The following is an 18,030-nucleotide window of genomic DNA, read 5'->3' on the forward strand; positions in this document are numbered from 1 at the left end:
TCCCCATTTTGCACAGAGCTTTCTTATACCCAAATATTCGTTGTTTTTGGTCAAAAGTGAGCTCGCGCGGCCCCCACTTTGCACAGAATGATATGATGTACACGTTTAGTTGATATATTTAGAGTGCCTGATATTTCATTCAATTTCAATTTACGGTTACTCAAAATCACTTTGTGGATTTTTTAAATATTTCCATCGGTAACAACCTCTTTTGGGCATCCGTTGTGTTCACAGTCTTCGGTGCTTATTTCACCACGTCTAAAAACCAATATTTTTTCAACACGCGAAAGTTTTTGCTTCAACTATATTTTTTACCAAAGGCAATATTTTATCTATTTTTTTTTCACAATAACAAAAGTTGCTTCACTAAAAATGCTATAATTCACAAAGTAATGATCCGACAGTTGTTAAATTTATACACGCATCTTTTGAGGGTTAGGGGTAACTAAAAAATATATGGATTTAATTCTAGTAGCGCCATCTATATGTCAGGCCGGAGACATTACAATTGACCTATTAATTGATTTGAGATCTAAATAATTTGTAAAACTATAGTACTATTCGATTCAGCATAAAACTTTTTATAATCACTACAGGTTTTATTAGCCTGCTACATTCGTTCACGTGATAATGGCTGCAATAAACTTGAAACCTATAAAAAGTCCCAATATTTCACGACTGACACGAAACAATTAATAAAATTAATCTAAAACTTCTTCGTTTATCATTCAAACATTATTTTAGCCTTTCCTAGATCTAATATCTGATGGTTCTCGACATATTTTGATGTAAAATGTCGTCCAATTAAAACAGTATTATTAATCGAGGAACCTTCGAGAACATCGAGCTCCTTATCTACATAAATATTACTAACTAGATCAGCCGAAAGATCGTTAATTTGCCAAGCAGCGTTGTTTTTCAATAACAACGGTAATTTGAAACAACCGAAAAAACACACACATTTTAACGGAGCACTTAATTTTAATATTTAACTCTGACATTTCCATCTTCGCCTACACATCCTACCGTTTATCGTAGCTAATTAAGCACAATTAACCGATAAAAAGCCACTATCGAAGCCATGATCAACCTTCGCGAGGAATCTAGATCTTCCACAACGGCATCGGTACATCCTTGGCTGGCGTCTAGCTTCGGGCGGTTCTTCTTTTCCCCAAAAATTCGACGGAATGGTCGCGCGAATACGAGAAGCAAATCGACGCCTCGCCACCTGACGCTAATAAATTGTATTAATTGGCTATTTTTTAGTGAGACGGATTCGATTTAGAGGTTGCTATCGGTAACACCTATTTCTTTGATTCAAATAACGCGTTAATTGTTTAGAATGTCGATGTTATAAGTGGCTTTTTATGAACTAGATTTCAAATACCAGATATGCATAAAACCACTACCCTCTCTTTCTAAAGGTAATATTTTCTAACGTTATCAATACAATATAACGTGCAAAAGTCCTGCTACCATTTTGATTGCCTATAAATTTGCTCAAAGAAAAGATAAGTAAGTTTAGTTTTCATAAAAAGTTTACTTGGTCTTTAAATTTTTTTTCGTTATGATAGAAAAATGATATCGGCTAAATAATGACCGCGATTGACTATGCAACTTTCGGCATCGTTTTCATGACATCCTGTAACATCTGAGGCTGAATTTCTTCAATTTCGTGACGAATATTGTCTTTAAGATGTTGAATCGTTTGGGGCTTATTCACTTTTTATTTTTAAAAGCCCTATAAAAAAGTCTGGTGCCGTTAAATCCGGAGATTTGGATGGTCGTGCTAAATCGCCCCTTTGCGAAATTAGTCTTAAAAAAATATCATTCATTGATTGAATTGTTGAACGATCTGTGTATGCTGTGACCCCATCTTGCTGAATCATGTCTTGGTACTGTTCAGTAACAACAGTAACTGCAACACCTTGGTTATTTAAAAAAAAATAGGGACCAATGATGTTTCCCGTATGAATGCAACACCATCGAGTTTTTTTTTAGTGGATGCAATAATATTTCATTATTTAATTAAGGATACTGTGTTCACCAAAACCGACTGTTCTGTTTATTGACTGTATATTTCACCAGACAGCCTTAGGATTGCATTACTGTACTCAACTCGTTGATCAGGATCTCTCGGTAGCAATTTTTGAACTAATTGAAATGTACGGGACGTTTTCAAATCAGTTTCCAAAATTCGCCTTAAACTGCGTGCAGAAATGGGTAACTGGTATCCATGTCTCCGAATTCGCCGCTAGTCGCCGATAACGACTAGTAATAATATTTATTTATGCTTTGTACAAGATTGTATATCAATTTAAATAACATTTAATTAATCTTAGCCGGCTTGGTTGTCGCCGTGGTAAAGGCGGTAGGACGGTTTACCTAACGTTGCGATAGTCGCGGTATGGAATCTTGCTGGGACGTGATCGTAAATGTATGTTTGTGATTGGTTAATATTTGTGCTGGTCCTTAGGCAAGAGTGCAAAATCGGGACAAGGAAAATAATCCCAGTCACGCCAGCAACCAGGCTGGGTAAGACGGGATGTCTTCTGGGGTGATTTCTAAGTTGGTCATTCGTCAGTGGATAGGTTCAATGCCGGAGACCGTGGTTCGGAGCCCTCGTTAAACTGTAGGTCCAGTTCTGATAAACCCTTGTTGGTAAAAAGTGATTTTAAAATATATATATAAATTATTCTTAATTATATTCCGCCACTTTCACATCAGCTCAGTCAATTTTATGCAATTGCCAATATTGTATTACCGAATATATAAGGTCTCTTTTATTTCTTGACTAGGCTTTTTGATTTATTATACTAAGACCGTCTTCTTGTACCACATCAATATCGTACCACAATGGTAATACGGTGTATAAAACCCATAGACCACAATGATTTCATAATAAGCATAAACGGTCAGCGAAATATTAGATCATCTTTTTGAGATATGTATAAAGATCATCTCAAATGTTATGGTATTCCATCAATCGCGACTATTGCGGCAGAACGTCTTCAGCACAGCTCGTCTTTTAACCCACATTCGCGGTTATATAATATAAAGTAACAATCAATTGTTAATGAGAGGTAGTAGATGATTTTTTTTCGTCGATATAAAGTACCCGATCTCTCGGCCATCTGCGATTTCGCAATCCGAAGATTGATCGTGTCAAAATAATTATTATAGGAACCTTTCTCGCGGTCGAATAATTAGGTACTCTTTCGCTCTTGGTCAGTGTTCTCTTCAGCTCGATGTCTCAACATGTCTTTGGGCATTAAAAATGACTGTAATTAGTTTTAACGATGTACTAGGGGGATTTAAAGAAAACTATCTTTAGTTTATGATTTTTTTATTGTTTTGTATGTGTTTCTTGGTCGTTTTAGTAGCGATAGCCACCGTTGGCGGCGTAGGCTCCTGGGGAGGCCTTGGCGGAGGCACCAGCTTCAGCTAAACCTTCTCCTTTGTACTGACCATCATCCAAACCATCACCGCGGTACAGACCATCGTCGAAGATCCCTTTGGCTTCAGCGGCTGCGTTCTCTTCCAAAGCCTTGAGGATCGCTTCTGGGATTGGTGGTGGAGTTGGGATGGCCGATCCTTGTGGAACAAAACCGTTCTCATCGGCGGTGTAGGTGATGGAGATCTGTTCACCGTTGGGAGCGGTGAAAGAATATGAACCGTGAGCCTTGGTACCGTCTCCACGAGCTTCACCTTGTTCTTCGGCAGTGATGCCGTTACCAGTTTCGTAGTTGTATCTGTTATACATTAAATCAAATAATTTCACTTATCCAAAATATTAACAACATACCTGTAAGTTCCATCTTCATTCTCGGAAGACAGTTTCAAAATTGGGACATCATTGAGGGGGTTAATACCACTTCTAGCACCTGCAGGACCGGCAGGAGCTTGAGCCGGACCCAGAGAGCCTCCAGACAACGATGGATTAGCTGGCAAGTAGAGATTAGGGAGTTTTGCTGATGCAGCAAATCCCAAGATGGCGGAGACCAGAATAAACTAAACAAAAAATAATCTAAATTAAGCTAAATCCTTCCTTTCGTTAACAACAATATTTTACCTGTTTCATCTCGTTCGTAATACTCAAACTAAATCACTTGTGGTTTGATGATGATGCCACTTGTCTCGGCCGCTTTTATATACGAAACATGTCGAGGTGTCAGTGAGCCCCACCTTTATAAAATATCAGAAATCAAATGATAAAAGAAGGACGCATGAAATTGGTAACTAATTAGGAATTCGATCAAGGTTCCGGCTGACGTTCTTGATCTTCTTTGATCTTCGGATGTATTGTAATGTATCGGTCCGATATGCGTATCAAAACTGCTTTCTATTTTGGTTAAATGTTAGGTGATCATGTGTATCAAAAAATATATTGGGTGTCATTTGCTTTTATTGCGATATAATGCCGAGTGTTTAGTTATCATTGCCATCAAAATCCAATCACAATATTTCATTGTTCCTTGTGTCTCATTCAATTGTTATTATGTTAAAGATATTTCATGTATCTATTTTTCTTTGATGTATATTATTTAAGTTTCTATAGAGAAAATATAATTTGAAATATTCATTCGAATTCAATGGATTGATTTCGGATTTTTATTGAATTTTCAAATGAATATTGCTGAAGTCATTGAGCGCTGTTGATGACTTTTACTGAACTAAAACACCTTATTGGACGTAAAAAAGCTTTGAAAATTAAAAATTCGTACATCAAGCGGAAAATAAAAAACACTCATAGAAGAACGCTTTAATAGAATTTACAGAAGTGTGATTTTACAGTTTGTTAATGTTTAATAGTATACTTTTTCGACTTTTTGTTGACGATGAGCAATGATCCCGAAACATAAAAGACAACCCTATTATCCTATATAATAAATTGCTCAAAATCAAAAACGTGTAATCTCTATTCTATTCATGATGATAATAATAATGATAAGGATCTCGAAATATAAAAGGCAAGCTTCATATTTGTAAAATTAGCTAAATCGAAAAATACATACATCAATATCGACTAGTCAAATATTTTCATCTAAATTCTGTAGATGACGATGACAACCCTACTATTCTATATCACAAATAGCTAAAAGTCAAGCAGTTAATTATTTTCATCTCCATGCTGTTCATGCTAAAATTAACTAAATTGAAAAATACATTGATCAAAATCAAATAGTTCTAAAATTGAGTAGTTAAATATCTTCATCTCAATGTTGTTAACAGTGGTGATGACTATGGATCTCGAAACATAAAAGGCAGTCCTTCAATCCTTAAATATATATAGTTTAGTAAGTTTTCTAAATGGTATAACTTCATCAGTTATGCTTTATCACTGTTTTAATGTTAATTTGTATACTAAACATATTATATATTTTATTATGTAATAAATTAGTATTTATTGATAATGTTTGGTATCTAACAGCAAATATATTTTAATAGAAAAAGAAGCGATGAAAGAAGGTTGTGGAAGACAACTATATTTGTTATCATTTACAGTGCCAGTTAATTACAATAACAATTAATATCTAGTTGCATAAATTTCAGCATTTCATCACTATGGTGTAAAAGAATATTCCCATTTTATTAATATATTAGGAGCATATAAGCCTTCCTTTTACATCTTGAACTTTTTTAAAATAGTTTTGTTTGTGTCTATAGAAACTTAAATTTGGGTTAATACGTTCAGCAATTCTGTATCATTGATGTATGAGATTAGGTAAGTGATGTGAATGATGTTTCATAACTAGTTCTACTTGAAAATAAAATAGTGTAATAGATTGTTGGTATTTTTTTATTATTATATATTATTTTGTACATTTTCAGTGCTTTGATCAATATCTGTAACCACCGTTTGAGGCGTAGGGGCCAGGAGCGGCTTTGCCGGGGACAGCAGCTCCTGCACCAGCTTCAGCTAAACCTTCTCCCTTGTATTGGCCTTCGTCCAAACCATCCCCACGGTACAGACCGTCATCGAAGATCCCTTTAGCTTCAGCAGCTGCGTTCTCTTCCAAAGCCTTGAGGATCGCTTCTGGGATTGGTGGTGGGGTTGGAATGGCGGATCCTTGTGGTACAAAACCGTTCTCGTCAGCAGTGTAGGTGATGGAGACTGGTTCTCCATTGGGGGCAGTGAAACTGAAAGATCCCTGAGCTTTGGTACCATCTCCACGGGCGTCTCCTTCTTCCTGGGCAGCGATGCCATTACCAGTCTCGTAGTTGTATTTGTAGGTTCCATCAGCATTTTCGGAAAGAAGTTTTACGATGGGGACATCGTTGAGTGGGTTTCGGAGACTTGGGGCACCAGATGAGGCAGGTCCAAGGGATTTTCCAGCGGATTGGTTGGGCGGCAAATAAAGATTGCTAGATTTTCCCGGCAGAGGTGCCTGGGCTGGGCCAAGAGATCCTCCAGATGATTGGTTGGGTGGTAGATAAAGATTGGTCAATTTATCAGCAGAGGCAAAGCCCAGCACAGCAAATGCAAGAATAAACTAAAAAATAATCAGTTTTAATCAAATAAAAGTGCATTATATACAAATAAATAAATTACCTGTTTCATCTTTGGCTTTACACGTAGTTTAGTTAAGCTCAATCAGCTACTGTGTGATGATAACCGTTGATTATAACTGGGTTTATATACTCAGCCACCCCACTCAGCACATTAGCAAAAGACGAAGATTAAAAATGTCAAAACTGCGAAGAATTCGGAATTCGAATTGATTTGTTGAAGGTTGAATCAAGTGATCTTGATCTCTTTTGATATTCTTCGATACCATTTTTTATCGGATTTTGCAATATACATACACTAATATGCATATTGTAGCATATAAAAGTTTCTTTTATGTCAAGTCATTTCAATACGTTAAAACTATATTGTTATATAGGTAAAAATATTTACTAATAAATGTACCCATATTATATTATTAGAGATCATAGATTTCATAATTTTTTAAATCTGATCTGTTGTAAAATTTGATTTATGGTATATTAAGTAACTATAATACAATATTTAATATATTTTTGTTCAATTTCTCCGGTGTTAATTTCTTGTAGAGATATCAATCGTAAATCAACACTGTAATTAGTGTAGTACCCTAAAATATCTACCATTTTTTATTTTTATTAGCCAAATTTCATTATATTCCGGACGACAAAGTTTTGGAGTCGATGAGGACTGTGTGGTAGTTTTTCATTATATTTTCTTGCTTAATAAAAGTGATATCGTGAGATTTTGGGTGCATTTTTAATTTTCGAAGAAATTTACATTCCGAGATATTATCCTTTCTTGTTTCTTTGCATTATTTTGTATATTGCAGAATATAAAAGAGATTCTGTGTCAGAATATCTCTAGAAAAATGCAAGTGATACTCAGTATGATTATGTGACATCGGTTAAAATAAGCAACCGTCGCAAGGGGTGTTGTTTGGTGTATACGGAGGGTGTGGTCAGAGTTTCGTATCTTTCTTTTAGTTGACAAAAGAATTATCGTCCTTCTGATAGTATAAAAATCGTTTTATTTTAATTATTGGCTCCGAATATATTAATTAGAATGAATCGTGATATGAAATAGCATGTGAGATCATGTACATTTTTGCTATAATCTAAATCTAAAAATATTTTCATTTTGTGTTAGCTTTGACATTATTTTTTACTTCTTTCGATATGTTGTTAAAATATGCCTTGATGTCATGAAGTTCTAAATTGGCATATTGTATAATTACGTTGACGTATTCGATTCTATAGACGTATATAAATTTAATATCCGTTTCTAATTGAAAATAAAATAGTTTAATATATTTTGGGGTTTTTATTATTATATGTTATTTTGTACATTTTCAGTTTCCTTTTTTAATATCTGTAACCACCATTGGCGGCATAAGGTCCTAGGGCAGCGCTACCAGGAGCACCAGCTTCATTATTGGCTTCCGTCAAACCTTCTCCTTTGTATTGACCCTCGTCCAAGCCATCTCCACGATATTGTCCATCATCGAAGATCCCTTTAGCTTCAGCAGCTGCGTTCTCTTCCAAAGCCTTGAGGATAGCTTCTGGGATTGGTGGTGGAGTTGGAATGGCGGATCCTTGTGGTACAAAACCGTTCTCGTCAGCGGTGTAGGTGATGGAGATTTGTTCTCCGTTAGGGACCGTGAAACTGAAAGATCCCTGAGCTTTGGTACCATCTCCACGGGCGTCTCCTTCTTCCTGGGCAGCGATGCCATTACCGGTCTCATAGTTGTATTTGTAAGTTCCATCAGCATTTTCAGAAAGAATTTTTACGATGGGAACATCATTGAGCGGGTTTCGGAGACTTGGGGCACTAGATGTGGCAGGTCCAAGGGATTTTCCAGCAGATTGGTTGGGTGGCAAATAAAGATTGCTCGATTTTCCTGGCAGAGGTGCCTGGGCTGGGCCAAGAGATCCTCCAGATGATTGGTTGGGTGGTAGATAAAGATTGGTCAATTTATCAGCAGAGGCAAAGCCCAGCACAGCAAATGTAAGAATAAACTAAAAAAATAATCAGTTTTAATCAAATAAAAGTTCGTTATATACAAATAAATAAATTACCTGTCTCATCTTTGGTTCAACTGGTAGTTTAGTAAAACTGAATCACCTACTGTGTGATGATAACGGTTTATTATACCAGTGTTTATATACCCAACCATCCCACTTAAAGCATTAGCAAATGATGATGAATAAAAATGTCAAAATTGCGAAGAATTCGGAATGATCTATTCGGATGAAGGTTGCATTAAATGACCTTGATCTCTTTTGATATTCTTTGATATCATTTTTTTGCCAATTTTGTATGCATTTATGCACTACTTAATATAGATATTTACTACATAATAAATTAATTTATAATTTTGTTTGGTTTACTCTGACATCGCCAACTTCTGGTAAAAGCTTCTGGTACAAGCATCATTAATAAATGATATCATGTTAACTGCTTCAAATATCTACTGTTTATGATTTTATTTGATATTAGAACTTTATTTTTCTTATAATAATTTTTAATTATTACTTGAGGAAATTCAATTTTGATGCTAATGAAGAGCTTGATGTATGACTTTATATATATATTTCAAATTTGAATTCTACATCCAAATATCCATATATGTATTGATAATATAAGATATTACATATTGAGAGATCTTCGCGAAACAATTAACTCATGCTCATCCTGATCGTTTGTTACCATTTTAAATAAGAAATAATGAATAAGGGTAATGTGGGGAGAATACGGAGGGTATAATAGGACTTCTTTCTTAAAAGCTCACGTAGAATATTCACTGAATTACTGACATGTGATCGAGTGTCGTTCTATAATCATTTGGTCGTATTTTCGTTAGTATAACTAAAGTTTTTCTTTAATTTATTGAATTAAATACATCATTGACAATGGAAAGTGATCTAAATTGATATTTGAGATTGTGTACATATTTATTTTTATTTATTTACATAAAAAAGAAGGTATTTTCGATTTTTGCTATTGATATGCAATGTTTTATACATTTTCATTGCTCTGCTTGATATTTAAATTTACTATTAATGCTATTAAGTTATGGAGTTGCATATTTTACGATCAAGTTGACGTATTTTATGTAAATGTGGGTTGATATATTCATTAATTAATTATTGAGGTTTCTAAAGTGATATAGTTTATATTTCTGCATGTTAATAACGTTGCCATTTGCCAAATTTCATTATCTCTTAGAGTTTCCGAGATATGATCTAACGAAATTTTACACCTTAGGCTATGTTTCTAACTTTGGGTAAAACTGTAATATGGTCTTATGAATTACGGATTTTGTTTCAAATCACATTCCAAGTAACATTTGGCATGCTAATTACGTTGTCGATTACCAAATTGCATTATCTCTTATAGTTTCCGAGATATGGACTATCGAAATTTTACAATTTGGGCTCTGCTTCTAACTTGGGCCAAAATTATAAAATCGTCTTATGAATTAGCATTTTCGTTCCATCACTTCTATTTTTCTTTATTGAAAATAAAATAATCTGATATATTTAATGTTTTTTTAATTATTATATGTTATTTTGTACAGTTTCAGTTCTCTTTTTAGTATCTGTAACCACCATTGGCGGCGTATGGCACTGGAGCAGATTTTCCGGGTCCAGCAGGTCCAGCACCTGCTTCAGCTAAACCTTCTCCCTTGTATTGACCCTCGTTCAAACCATCTCCTCGGTATTGTCCGTCATCGAAGATCCCTTTGGCTTCAGCAGCTGCGTTTTCTTCCAAAGACTTAAGGATGGCTTCTGGGATTGGTGGTGGGGTTGGGATGGCAGATCCTTGTGGGACAAAGCCGTTCTCGTCGGCGGTGTAGATGATGGAGACTTGTTCTCCATTGGGGGCAGTGAAACTGAAGGATCCTTGGGCTTTGGTACCATCTCCGCGGGCGTCTCCTTGTTCCTGGGCAGCGATGCCATTACCTGTTTCGTAGTCATACCTGTAGGTTCCATCAATATTTTCTGACAGGAGTTTTACGATGGGAACATCGTTGAGTGGGTTTCGGAGACCTGGGGCACCACCTGAAGGAGAGCTAGGGGCACCGCGACCTCCCAAAGGTGCATGAGCTGGTCCGAGAGATCCACCGGAGGATTGGTTAGGCGGCAAATAAAGATTGTTCAGTTTAGCCGCCGAGGCGAAGCCGAGAATAACAGATACAAGAACAAACTACAAAAAAAACATCAGTTTTAATCAAATAAATCATCACTATATAAACATATTACCTGTCTCATCTTTAATTCTTCTTGTTACTTGATGAAACCGAAATATTTAGTGATGATAACGGTTTAAGGTATACGAGTTTATATATTCGACCACCCCACCTGCTATATCTTCGGAAGATGATGATGGTCAAAAATGTTAAATTTGCGAACGAATTCGGAATTCTGAACTGATTCAGCGAAGGTCGGGCCGAATGATCTTGATCTTCTTCGGTAACACGAGGGAATCTCGATATATGTGTATCAGATTACTTTCTATTCGCCAATCTTCATTTCGTATGCATTTATTAGGAAGACGAAATTATTTTACAGTAAAAGGTCATCAATAGTAAGTAAAAATCGACTGTGATGACGATGACATAGTTTAACTATTGTTGTACAATGTCATTCATTCATTGTATAATATCAAAAAGGTTTAAATGTGTATATTTGTGAATGTATAGTTTGTTATGTATTAAAATATGTAATATAAAATTAATTTTTAATAGCTTTACCTTATATTTTCTTTGTTGGGTGTGAACTAGTACCATTTTTGAGTAGATATTAAGACAGTATATTTCGTGTAGAGTAAAAAATGTACTCAAGTCTCATGCTGTTGCATATAGCTCAAGCTATATCAACTCTGTCTCTGATGTTGGTCAACTTTAGTCTGATGTTTCGGCTTGTTTTCTTGAGGATTTTTAAGCATAAAATAACTTTTTTTCCTCAAAAGCAATGTTTAGTCCAAACATAACGCCTTTTATATCGAATTTTGTTGAAAATAACAACATTAGCATCACCAGTACTATAATAAATTAATTTTAATGAAATTCGGTCATAAAATAGTGACTAAAAGAGTTCCCGGAAAATTTGTGTTGACGAAGACTTTTCATATGAAATCTTGTTGTGAACACAGAAATAAAGATGGTCACATTTTGAATGATGTTTATTGATAATGATGCATTTATATGAAGGGAGTCATTTTCGTGGTCATCTATGATTGTGAATTAATTTTGAGGCAATTAAAACAGATGACAAAATGTCGTATCATAACTTACTATTATATCGTCTTACTATGTTTATGTCAAAATGGCTTTCATTATGTTTCTATGTCTATGAATTGAAAGATTTTCTTGGTTTTACACATTAACATTTGATATCTCTGAATATTGTTATAGGGGCATCGGGAGGATCAAAAATGTACCTTTTTCGTAAGAATAGTATATGCCTTGTTAATGAAGAACGGCATTAAACATTGAAGAACAGTTGCCTTGTCAACGTATGCCTTTTGGACTATTGTTTGTCTGAACTGCATGTATTGTCACATATTTTGAATTATTTCTTTTAGGTTTATATATTCTTATGCCCTTTTGCTTTTAATTTAAAGGAATTTTAGCATTCCATAATCTGCTCAATTGGCAATAAATATTTGTTGAGATTTATGTTATAAAATGATATGGCGAAGATGGCTTCAATAAGTGATCACCTGTATAAAGTTACAAACTAGTGTGATATTTAATTTAATTACTAAGTTATTTTGAAATCTATTTGATAAGTCTATTAATCAGGTTGAATGGTAGGAAACGTTTTAACCAATGTACTTCAATGAAATCGGGAACATTTAATTGTTTGGCGAGTTGTTTCGGACGCACTGATACTTTGTTAGAGTACTTTACACGAGAGATCACGCTCTTTATGGTTTCCATTGTGATATCACACTGAATTAGGTTTCTAACGGCATAATATGGGGTGTCAACGATTTCACGTGGCACTTTATTTCTGAATCTCTTGAGGATGATTTTATAGGATTTGCTAGGAGCCCATATATATTAATAATGAAGAAATATTGACCATCATATGAAGGTATGAGATAGAGAACAAAATAATTTATACCATAATAACATTTTTATTTAGTTTTTATAAATAAATTTTATACAAAATCAGTTGGTAATCTAATAACGATAACCACCATTGGCAGAATATGAACTAGATGGAGCAGCTGGGGTAAGTCCTGGGGCAGCTCTGACGCCGGCCCCATCGTTAGCTTCAGCCAAGCCCTCGCCTTTATATTGAGCATCATCTAACCCCTCCCCGTGGTACTGCCCGTCATCGAAGATCCCTCTGGCTTCGGCAGCGGCGTTCTCCTGCAAGGCCTTCAGGATGGCTTCGGGAATTGGTGGTGGAGTTGGGATAGCGGATCCCTGTGGAACAAAACCGTTCTCGTCAGCGGTGTAGGTGATAGCTATAGGTTCTCCGTTTGGACCCTTGAAACTGAACGATCCCTGAGCTTTGGTACCATCTCCGCGAGCATCTCCCTGTTCTTGAGCAGCGATGCCATTTCCGGTTTCATAATTGTACCTGTGGAATTAGTCCCACTTGTTTATAACGTCAGGAATTGGTTACAAACATACCTATAGGTACCATCTTCGTTTTCAGAAAGTAGTTTCAAGATAGGAGCATCGTTCAGTGGATTCACGGCATTTCTAACACCGGCTGGGCCAACAGGAGAAGCACCAGAACCACCCAGGGGTGCGTGAGCTGGGCCCAAAGATCCTCCGGAAGATAGATTAGGTGGCAGGTACAAGTTATTCAGTTTTGCGCAAGCAGCCAAGCCAATGATGGCACAAACGATGACAAACTTTAACAGATAATTGACAACAAGAAGTTAAATAATGATTTTAAAGATAATATATTGATTTTTACCTGTTTCATGGTGATTTAATAGATACTATCACTTGAATCAGATCACTGATAGTTAAATGATAACATTTTATTGGAGATGAACTTATATATTCGATAACCCCACCTAAATTGGTGCACAAAAATGTAAAAATTGCGGATTAATTTTATTCAAGGTCATCAGAAACGTTCTTGATCTTCAGTGTTCGTTTTTTTTATGGTATCGTTGATATCTGGACGTATATAGTATGAGTTGTGATATACTTTCTATTTTTCTTATATGTTTTCATTTGCACATATAGTTTTCATGTTTAAAGGATTCTAAATATTAAACTCGAACTATTAAAGGGTAATTTATATAGTTTAGACTATATCGTTAGCGGAATTAATTGAAAATGCTTAGTAGATGCTATTATATTAAACTATGTTGTTATAATTATGAGTGTATGTATTTTATTAACATTTGTTTGTTGTTGTTCATTAATGTAGAGAATTTAATCATAAAAATGTGGATTATATCTTACATACCCAAAAGGTTCTTGTTGAAAAATTACAAAAATGGATTCTAATAAAATTTATTATACTTGTTTGATGAGATTTTATAAACTGTTTCAGCGTTTAATATGGAGCTTCATAGTTATTATAACATTTATCTATTTTACGGTAATGTTTTATGTTTCTACAACAATTATTTTTAGAATACGTCCTCAATATTAAGGCAGTGAAGGAAGGTAGTTGGCGGTGTTTTCTAAACATTATTTCTTTATTTTTTAAAACTGTTTTATTATTGCTGGACATATATGTACGTTTTAAATTAGGTTTATATCATATTATGTGCATTCATGTTAGTTTGTTGAGTCATGACGCTAATCTTGATCTAACTTGAGAGAGTGCAATGTTTTATGAAGAAACAGTGAGATAACTGAGTTTTTGTTATTTTATCATTAGTGTTATGATCATTTACTACCAACACCGTTGTTATTTTTTCGATAATAACTGTGGTGGTCTTCTCTTTTATATGTGTCTCTTTCCTTTTACAATTGATACTCTAATTTTTCTGGTAATTCAGGTTGCTTCAGTTTATCATTGACATCAAAATCACCACTTTTAAGTCATTGAAACCAAAACCGACAATTGGGATGTGATGTAGCAGCTTCACTATAACCTTTTAAAAGTGTTTGATAGGATTTGGCAGCATATTTGTTCAAACAAATAACAAAATAAATGAATACCATATCAATGTTTCGCGAAAAACATCTATATACACTGAAATCGCCTACATATAAATATCTTTTTATAGTGGTAATTACTCCCTATTTACCAATTTTCCCTTCAGATTGATTTGAATAATTACCATATTATAAATTAATATGGAATTACGTTGGGCATGTGGAGATCCAAATAATTCTTATTTTATAATGCTTTTTCACTGATTATTTCTTTCACGAAACTAAAAACCGTACATAGAATGTAATATTGTGTAAGAAGTCAGAAGGGAGCTTGTTCTGGTCAATAACTAAAGCATTTTCTTAATGTTTTCCATTGTAAATGAGAGTTTGAAACATCAATTTTGACCAGATATAATTATATAGAGTTTTCCTTTATCTAACGACAAAACTTATTGAAATATATATGGCTAAATGAAAAAAGTATATCGTTTAGTACATATTTATTAGGTGGGTGGTAATCTATTATAAATTATTTGGTACAAGTTCAGTTCCTCATTTAGTATTGGTAACCACCATTGGCAGCATATTGTCCAGAACCAGCACCAGCGCCTGCACCAGAACCGAAACCGGCACCAGCTCCAGAACCAAAGCCAGCGCCAGTTCCTGTTCCAGATCCGAAATTGGCACCAGCACCAGCTCCAGAACCAAAACCAGTACCAGATCCTGCTCCAGAGCCGAAACCAGCACCAGCTCCGGTTCCAGAACCGAAACCATTACCAGCTGCGGAACCAAATCCAGCACCAGCACCAGCTCCAGCTCCTACACCAGCTCCAGATCCTGAACCGAAACCAGAACCACGACCCCCAGCACCGAAGGAACCACCAGATTTGAAAACAAAGGCAGCTCCATCGTTGGCTTCAACCAGGCCTTCTCCTTTGTACTGGGCTTCATCCAGTCCTTCACCGTGGTACTGTCCATCGTCGAAGATGCCTCTAGCCTCGGCGGCGGCGTTCTCTTCCAAAGCCTTAAGGATAGCTTCGGGAATTGGGTGTGGAGTGGGGATATGGGATCCCTGGGGCACGAATCCGTTCTCATCGGCGGTGTAGGTGACGGAAACACGTTCTCCGTTGGCGTTGGTGAAGGAGTAAGAACCGCGAGCTCTGGTACCATCCCCGCGGGCATCCCCTTTCTCTTCGGCAACGATACCATGGCCGGTTTCATAGTTGTACTGGTAGGTTCCTTCCAAGTTCTCGTTGGCGAGTCTCAGGATGGGTACGTTGTTGAGTGGGTTGATACTACTTCGGCCCAAACCGGCACCCGGAGCTACACCGGCGCCACCACCAAGAGGAGCATTGGCGGGCCCCAAGGAACCTCCGGAGGATGGGTTCGGAGGTAGGTACAAGTTGTTGAGTTTAGCTGAGGCGGCAAGGCCCAAAACGGCGGTCAAGATGACGATCTATATCGAGAACGTATCGGTTAGAAGCCAATATTTTACGATTAAAATAAAATATTACCTTATTCATGTCTGGTTGAAGATTTAAGCGCTGTCACTGCAACGAAGACCACTTGTTGTGTGATAATAAATCATTTCCCGATCTGTATTTATATATAGGACAGTCGCACCCACGAGATGTTAAGAGATGATACGCAGAAATGTCAGAATTAGGCGATTGAGACGGTATTTCGATCAAGGTCGCCGAATGATCTTGATCTTCTCAGGTATTTGATGGTACCATATCCGCAAGCCATCCGCGTACTCATTCGCTTTCAATTTCAATTAAACCGACCTCTTTTTTCTCAGCGGCTATCGGGATGATTATCAAGATGTACGATTGAAGGTATTTACAAATAAGTTATCTTTGTTTGTATGCATTTGTTATTCAGTTTTGTTTTGATAAAAAAGGGTCTTGTTGACCGTGAAGACATTTTTTAGTTGTTATTTGCACTTCAATATTATTTTTCACATATAGAAATTATCAGAAAGTCGTCAGATTCTTGGTATAGAGACGAAGTACTGAGAAATAGATGTTAATTCAATCTTAAATTAAAGGAGGGGTACTATTTAACCTAACCATTAATCGAAATATGACAGATAATATAATTTGTAAACTCTAGGATAGGGAAAGAACAATTTAAGAATAAAACATAAAAAAAAGAATAATTTTAACCAAGACAAAAAACTCAAAAAAAGGGTTTAAATTTACGTATAACTTTAAAACGTGTTACTTTGAAAGAAATATAATATAGCTACTAAATAGCATATTAAATTTTATTTATATGGTAAGGTTTTCAGTAAAAATTTAGTGCCTAAACTAAAGATATCAATCCCAAAATAGGAATATGTAAAAAAATTAAAAATGCGGTGATAAAATGGTCTGAAATACAGATGTTATATGAAAATTACAGTGAAAAGAACGAAAAACATATTAGTTTTGACATTTAGTTAATTGTTTCCAAGATATCAGTAAAAAATATAGTTAGTGTAATTTTTATTATGAATCACATATACACTCAGAACTATAAAACTATAAATTTTACATAAACATCCATACTTTAGCTATAGAGGGCATACAATTTTACTTAGATGGTGATGTTTTCAGTATTATATTGGTTTCCAAATTCAAGTTATGATTGAATCATTGAATATAAGCAAAAGTCGCACATATGGAAAAAATTAAAAAATCTTTAGGTGACAAAATGGTCTGAAATACAGATATTATGTTAATATTACAGTGGAAACAACGAAAAGCATATTAGTTCTGACATTTAGTTATTTGTTTTCAAGATATTAGGTTAGTGCAATTTTTATTAATAATCACATACATACCCAGAACTATAAAAGTACTAATTTTGCATAAACAACTATACTGTAACTAAAAAGAGCATAAAATTTTACATAGATTGTGATGTTTTTAGTATTATTGTGGTTTCCGAACTCGAGTTATGATTGAATCTTTCAAAATAATCAAAAGTCGCACATTTTCCTGACTATATATATGGAAAAAATTCAAAAAATCTTTAGGTGACAAAATGGTTTGAAATACAGAAGTTATATCATTATTACAGTGAAAAGAACGAAAAACATATTAGTTCTGACATTTAGTTATTTGTTTCCAAGATATCAGGCTAGTGCAATTTTTATTAATAATCACATACATACCCAGAACCATAAAAGTACTAATTTTACATAATCAACCATACTGTAACTAAAAAGAGCATACAATTGTACATAGATGGTGATGTTTTTAGTATTATTGTGGTTTCCGAACTCGAGTTATGATCGAATCTTTCAAAATAATCAAAAGTCGCACATTTTCCTGACTATATATATGGAAAAAATTCAAAAAATCTTTAGGTGACAAAATGGTTTGAAATACAGATATTATATCAATATTACAGTGAAATTACAAAAAATATTATCTAAAAATCATGCGAACATTTTTATTTAGATGAT

At 35.1% G+C, this 18,030-nt stretch overlaps 5 protein-coding genes and 1 pseudogene across 6 annotated transcripts; all 6 read right to left on the reverse strand.

Moving 5' to 3' along the window:
* Nucleotides 1-3,365: 3,365 nt before the first annotated feature.
* Nucleotides 3,366-4,082, reverse strand: LOC143203833 (cuticle protein 3). Its single transcript, XM_076416142.1, has 3 exons — nucleotides 4,073-4,082; nucleotides 3,806-4,011; nucleotides 3,366-3,752 (listed from the first exon to the last, which is right to left on the reverse strand). Exons 1-3 carry the CDS (start codon nucleotides 4,079-4,081, stop codon nucleotides 3,377-3,379), a joined length of 591 nt encoding a protein of 196 aa, XP_076272257.1. The 5' UTR covers nucleotide 4,082; the 3' UTR covers nucleotides 3,366-3,376.
* A 1,758-nt stretch (nucleotides 4,083-5,840) lies between these two features.
* On the reverse strand, nucleotides 5,841-6,562 carry LOC143203872 (uncharacterized). Its single transcript, XM_076416184.1, has 2 exons — nucleotides 6,554-6,562; nucleotides 5,841-6,494 (listed from the first exon to the last, which is right to left on the reverse strand). Exons 1-2 carry the CDS (start codon nucleotides 6,560-6,562, stop codon nucleotides 5,841-5,843), a joined length of 663 nt encoding a protein of 220 aa, XP_076272299.1.
* A 1,289-nt stretch (nucleotides 6,563-7,851) lies between these two features.
* LOC143203873 (uncharacterized) lies at nucleotides 7,852-8,574 on the reverse strand. Its single transcript, XM_076416185.1, has 2 exons — nucleotides 8,566-8,574; nucleotides 7,852-8,505 (listed from the first exon to the last, which is right to left on the reverse strand). The coding sequence occupies exons 1-2, from the start codon at nucleotides 8,572-8,574 to the stop codon at nucleotides 7,852-7,854; spliced, it is 663 nt and encodes a 220-aa protein (XP_076272300.1).
* Nucleotides 8,575-10,081: 1,507 nt separating this feature from the next.
* LOC143203874 (cuticle protein 3) lies at nucleotides 10,082-10,774 on the reverse strand. Its single transcript, XM_076416186.1, has 2 exons — nucleotides 10,753-10,774; nucleotides 10,082-10,696 (listed from the first exon to the last, which is right to left on the reverse strand). Exons 1-2 carry the CDS (start codon nucleotides 10,759-10,761, stop codon nucleotides 10,082-10,084), a joined length of 624 nt encoding a protein of 207 aa, XP_076272301.1. The 5' UTR covers nucleotides 10,762-10,774.
* Nucleotides 10,775-12,680: 1,906 nt separating this feature from the next.
* On the reverse strand, nucleotides 12,681-13,440 carry LOC143203875 (cuticle protein 3 pseudogene; annotated as a pseudogene). The gene is made up of 3 exons (XR_013007457.1): nucleotides 13,432-13,440; nucleotides 13,140-13,366; nucleotides 12,681-13,086 (listed from the first exon to the last, which is right to left on the reverse strand). The product of XR_013007457.1 is annotated as a cuticle protein 3 pseudogene (transcript).
* A 1,653-nt stretch (nucleotides 13,441-15,093) lies between these two features.
* On the reverse strand, nucleotides 15,094-16,194 carry LOC143203690 (pupal cuticle protein 27). Its single transcript, XM_076415934.1, has 2 exons — nucleotides 16,091-16,194; nucleotides 15,094-16,032 (listed from the first exon to the last, which is right to left on the reverse strand). The coding sequence occupies exons 1-2, from the start codon at nucleotides 16,097-16,099 to the stop codon at nucleotides 15,133-15,135; spliced, it is 909 nt and encodes a 302-aa protein (XP_076272049.1). The 5' UTR covers nucleotides 16,100-16,194; the 3' UTR covers nucleotides 15,094-15,132.
* Between the last annotated feature and the right edge of the window lie 1,836 nt (nucleotides 16,195-18,030).

The sequence above is a fragment of the Rhynchophorus ferrugineus genome, unplaced genomic scaffold, assembly GCF_030347505.1.
Source record: "Rhynchophorus ferrugineus isolate W39M unplaced genomic scaffold, kcgeb_rfMv2 rfM10, whole genome shotgun sequence".
Classification (NCBI taxonomy): domain Eukaryota; kingdom Metazoa; phylum Arthropoda; class Insecta; order Coleoptera; family Curculionidae; genus Rhynchophorus; species Rhynchophorus ferrugineus.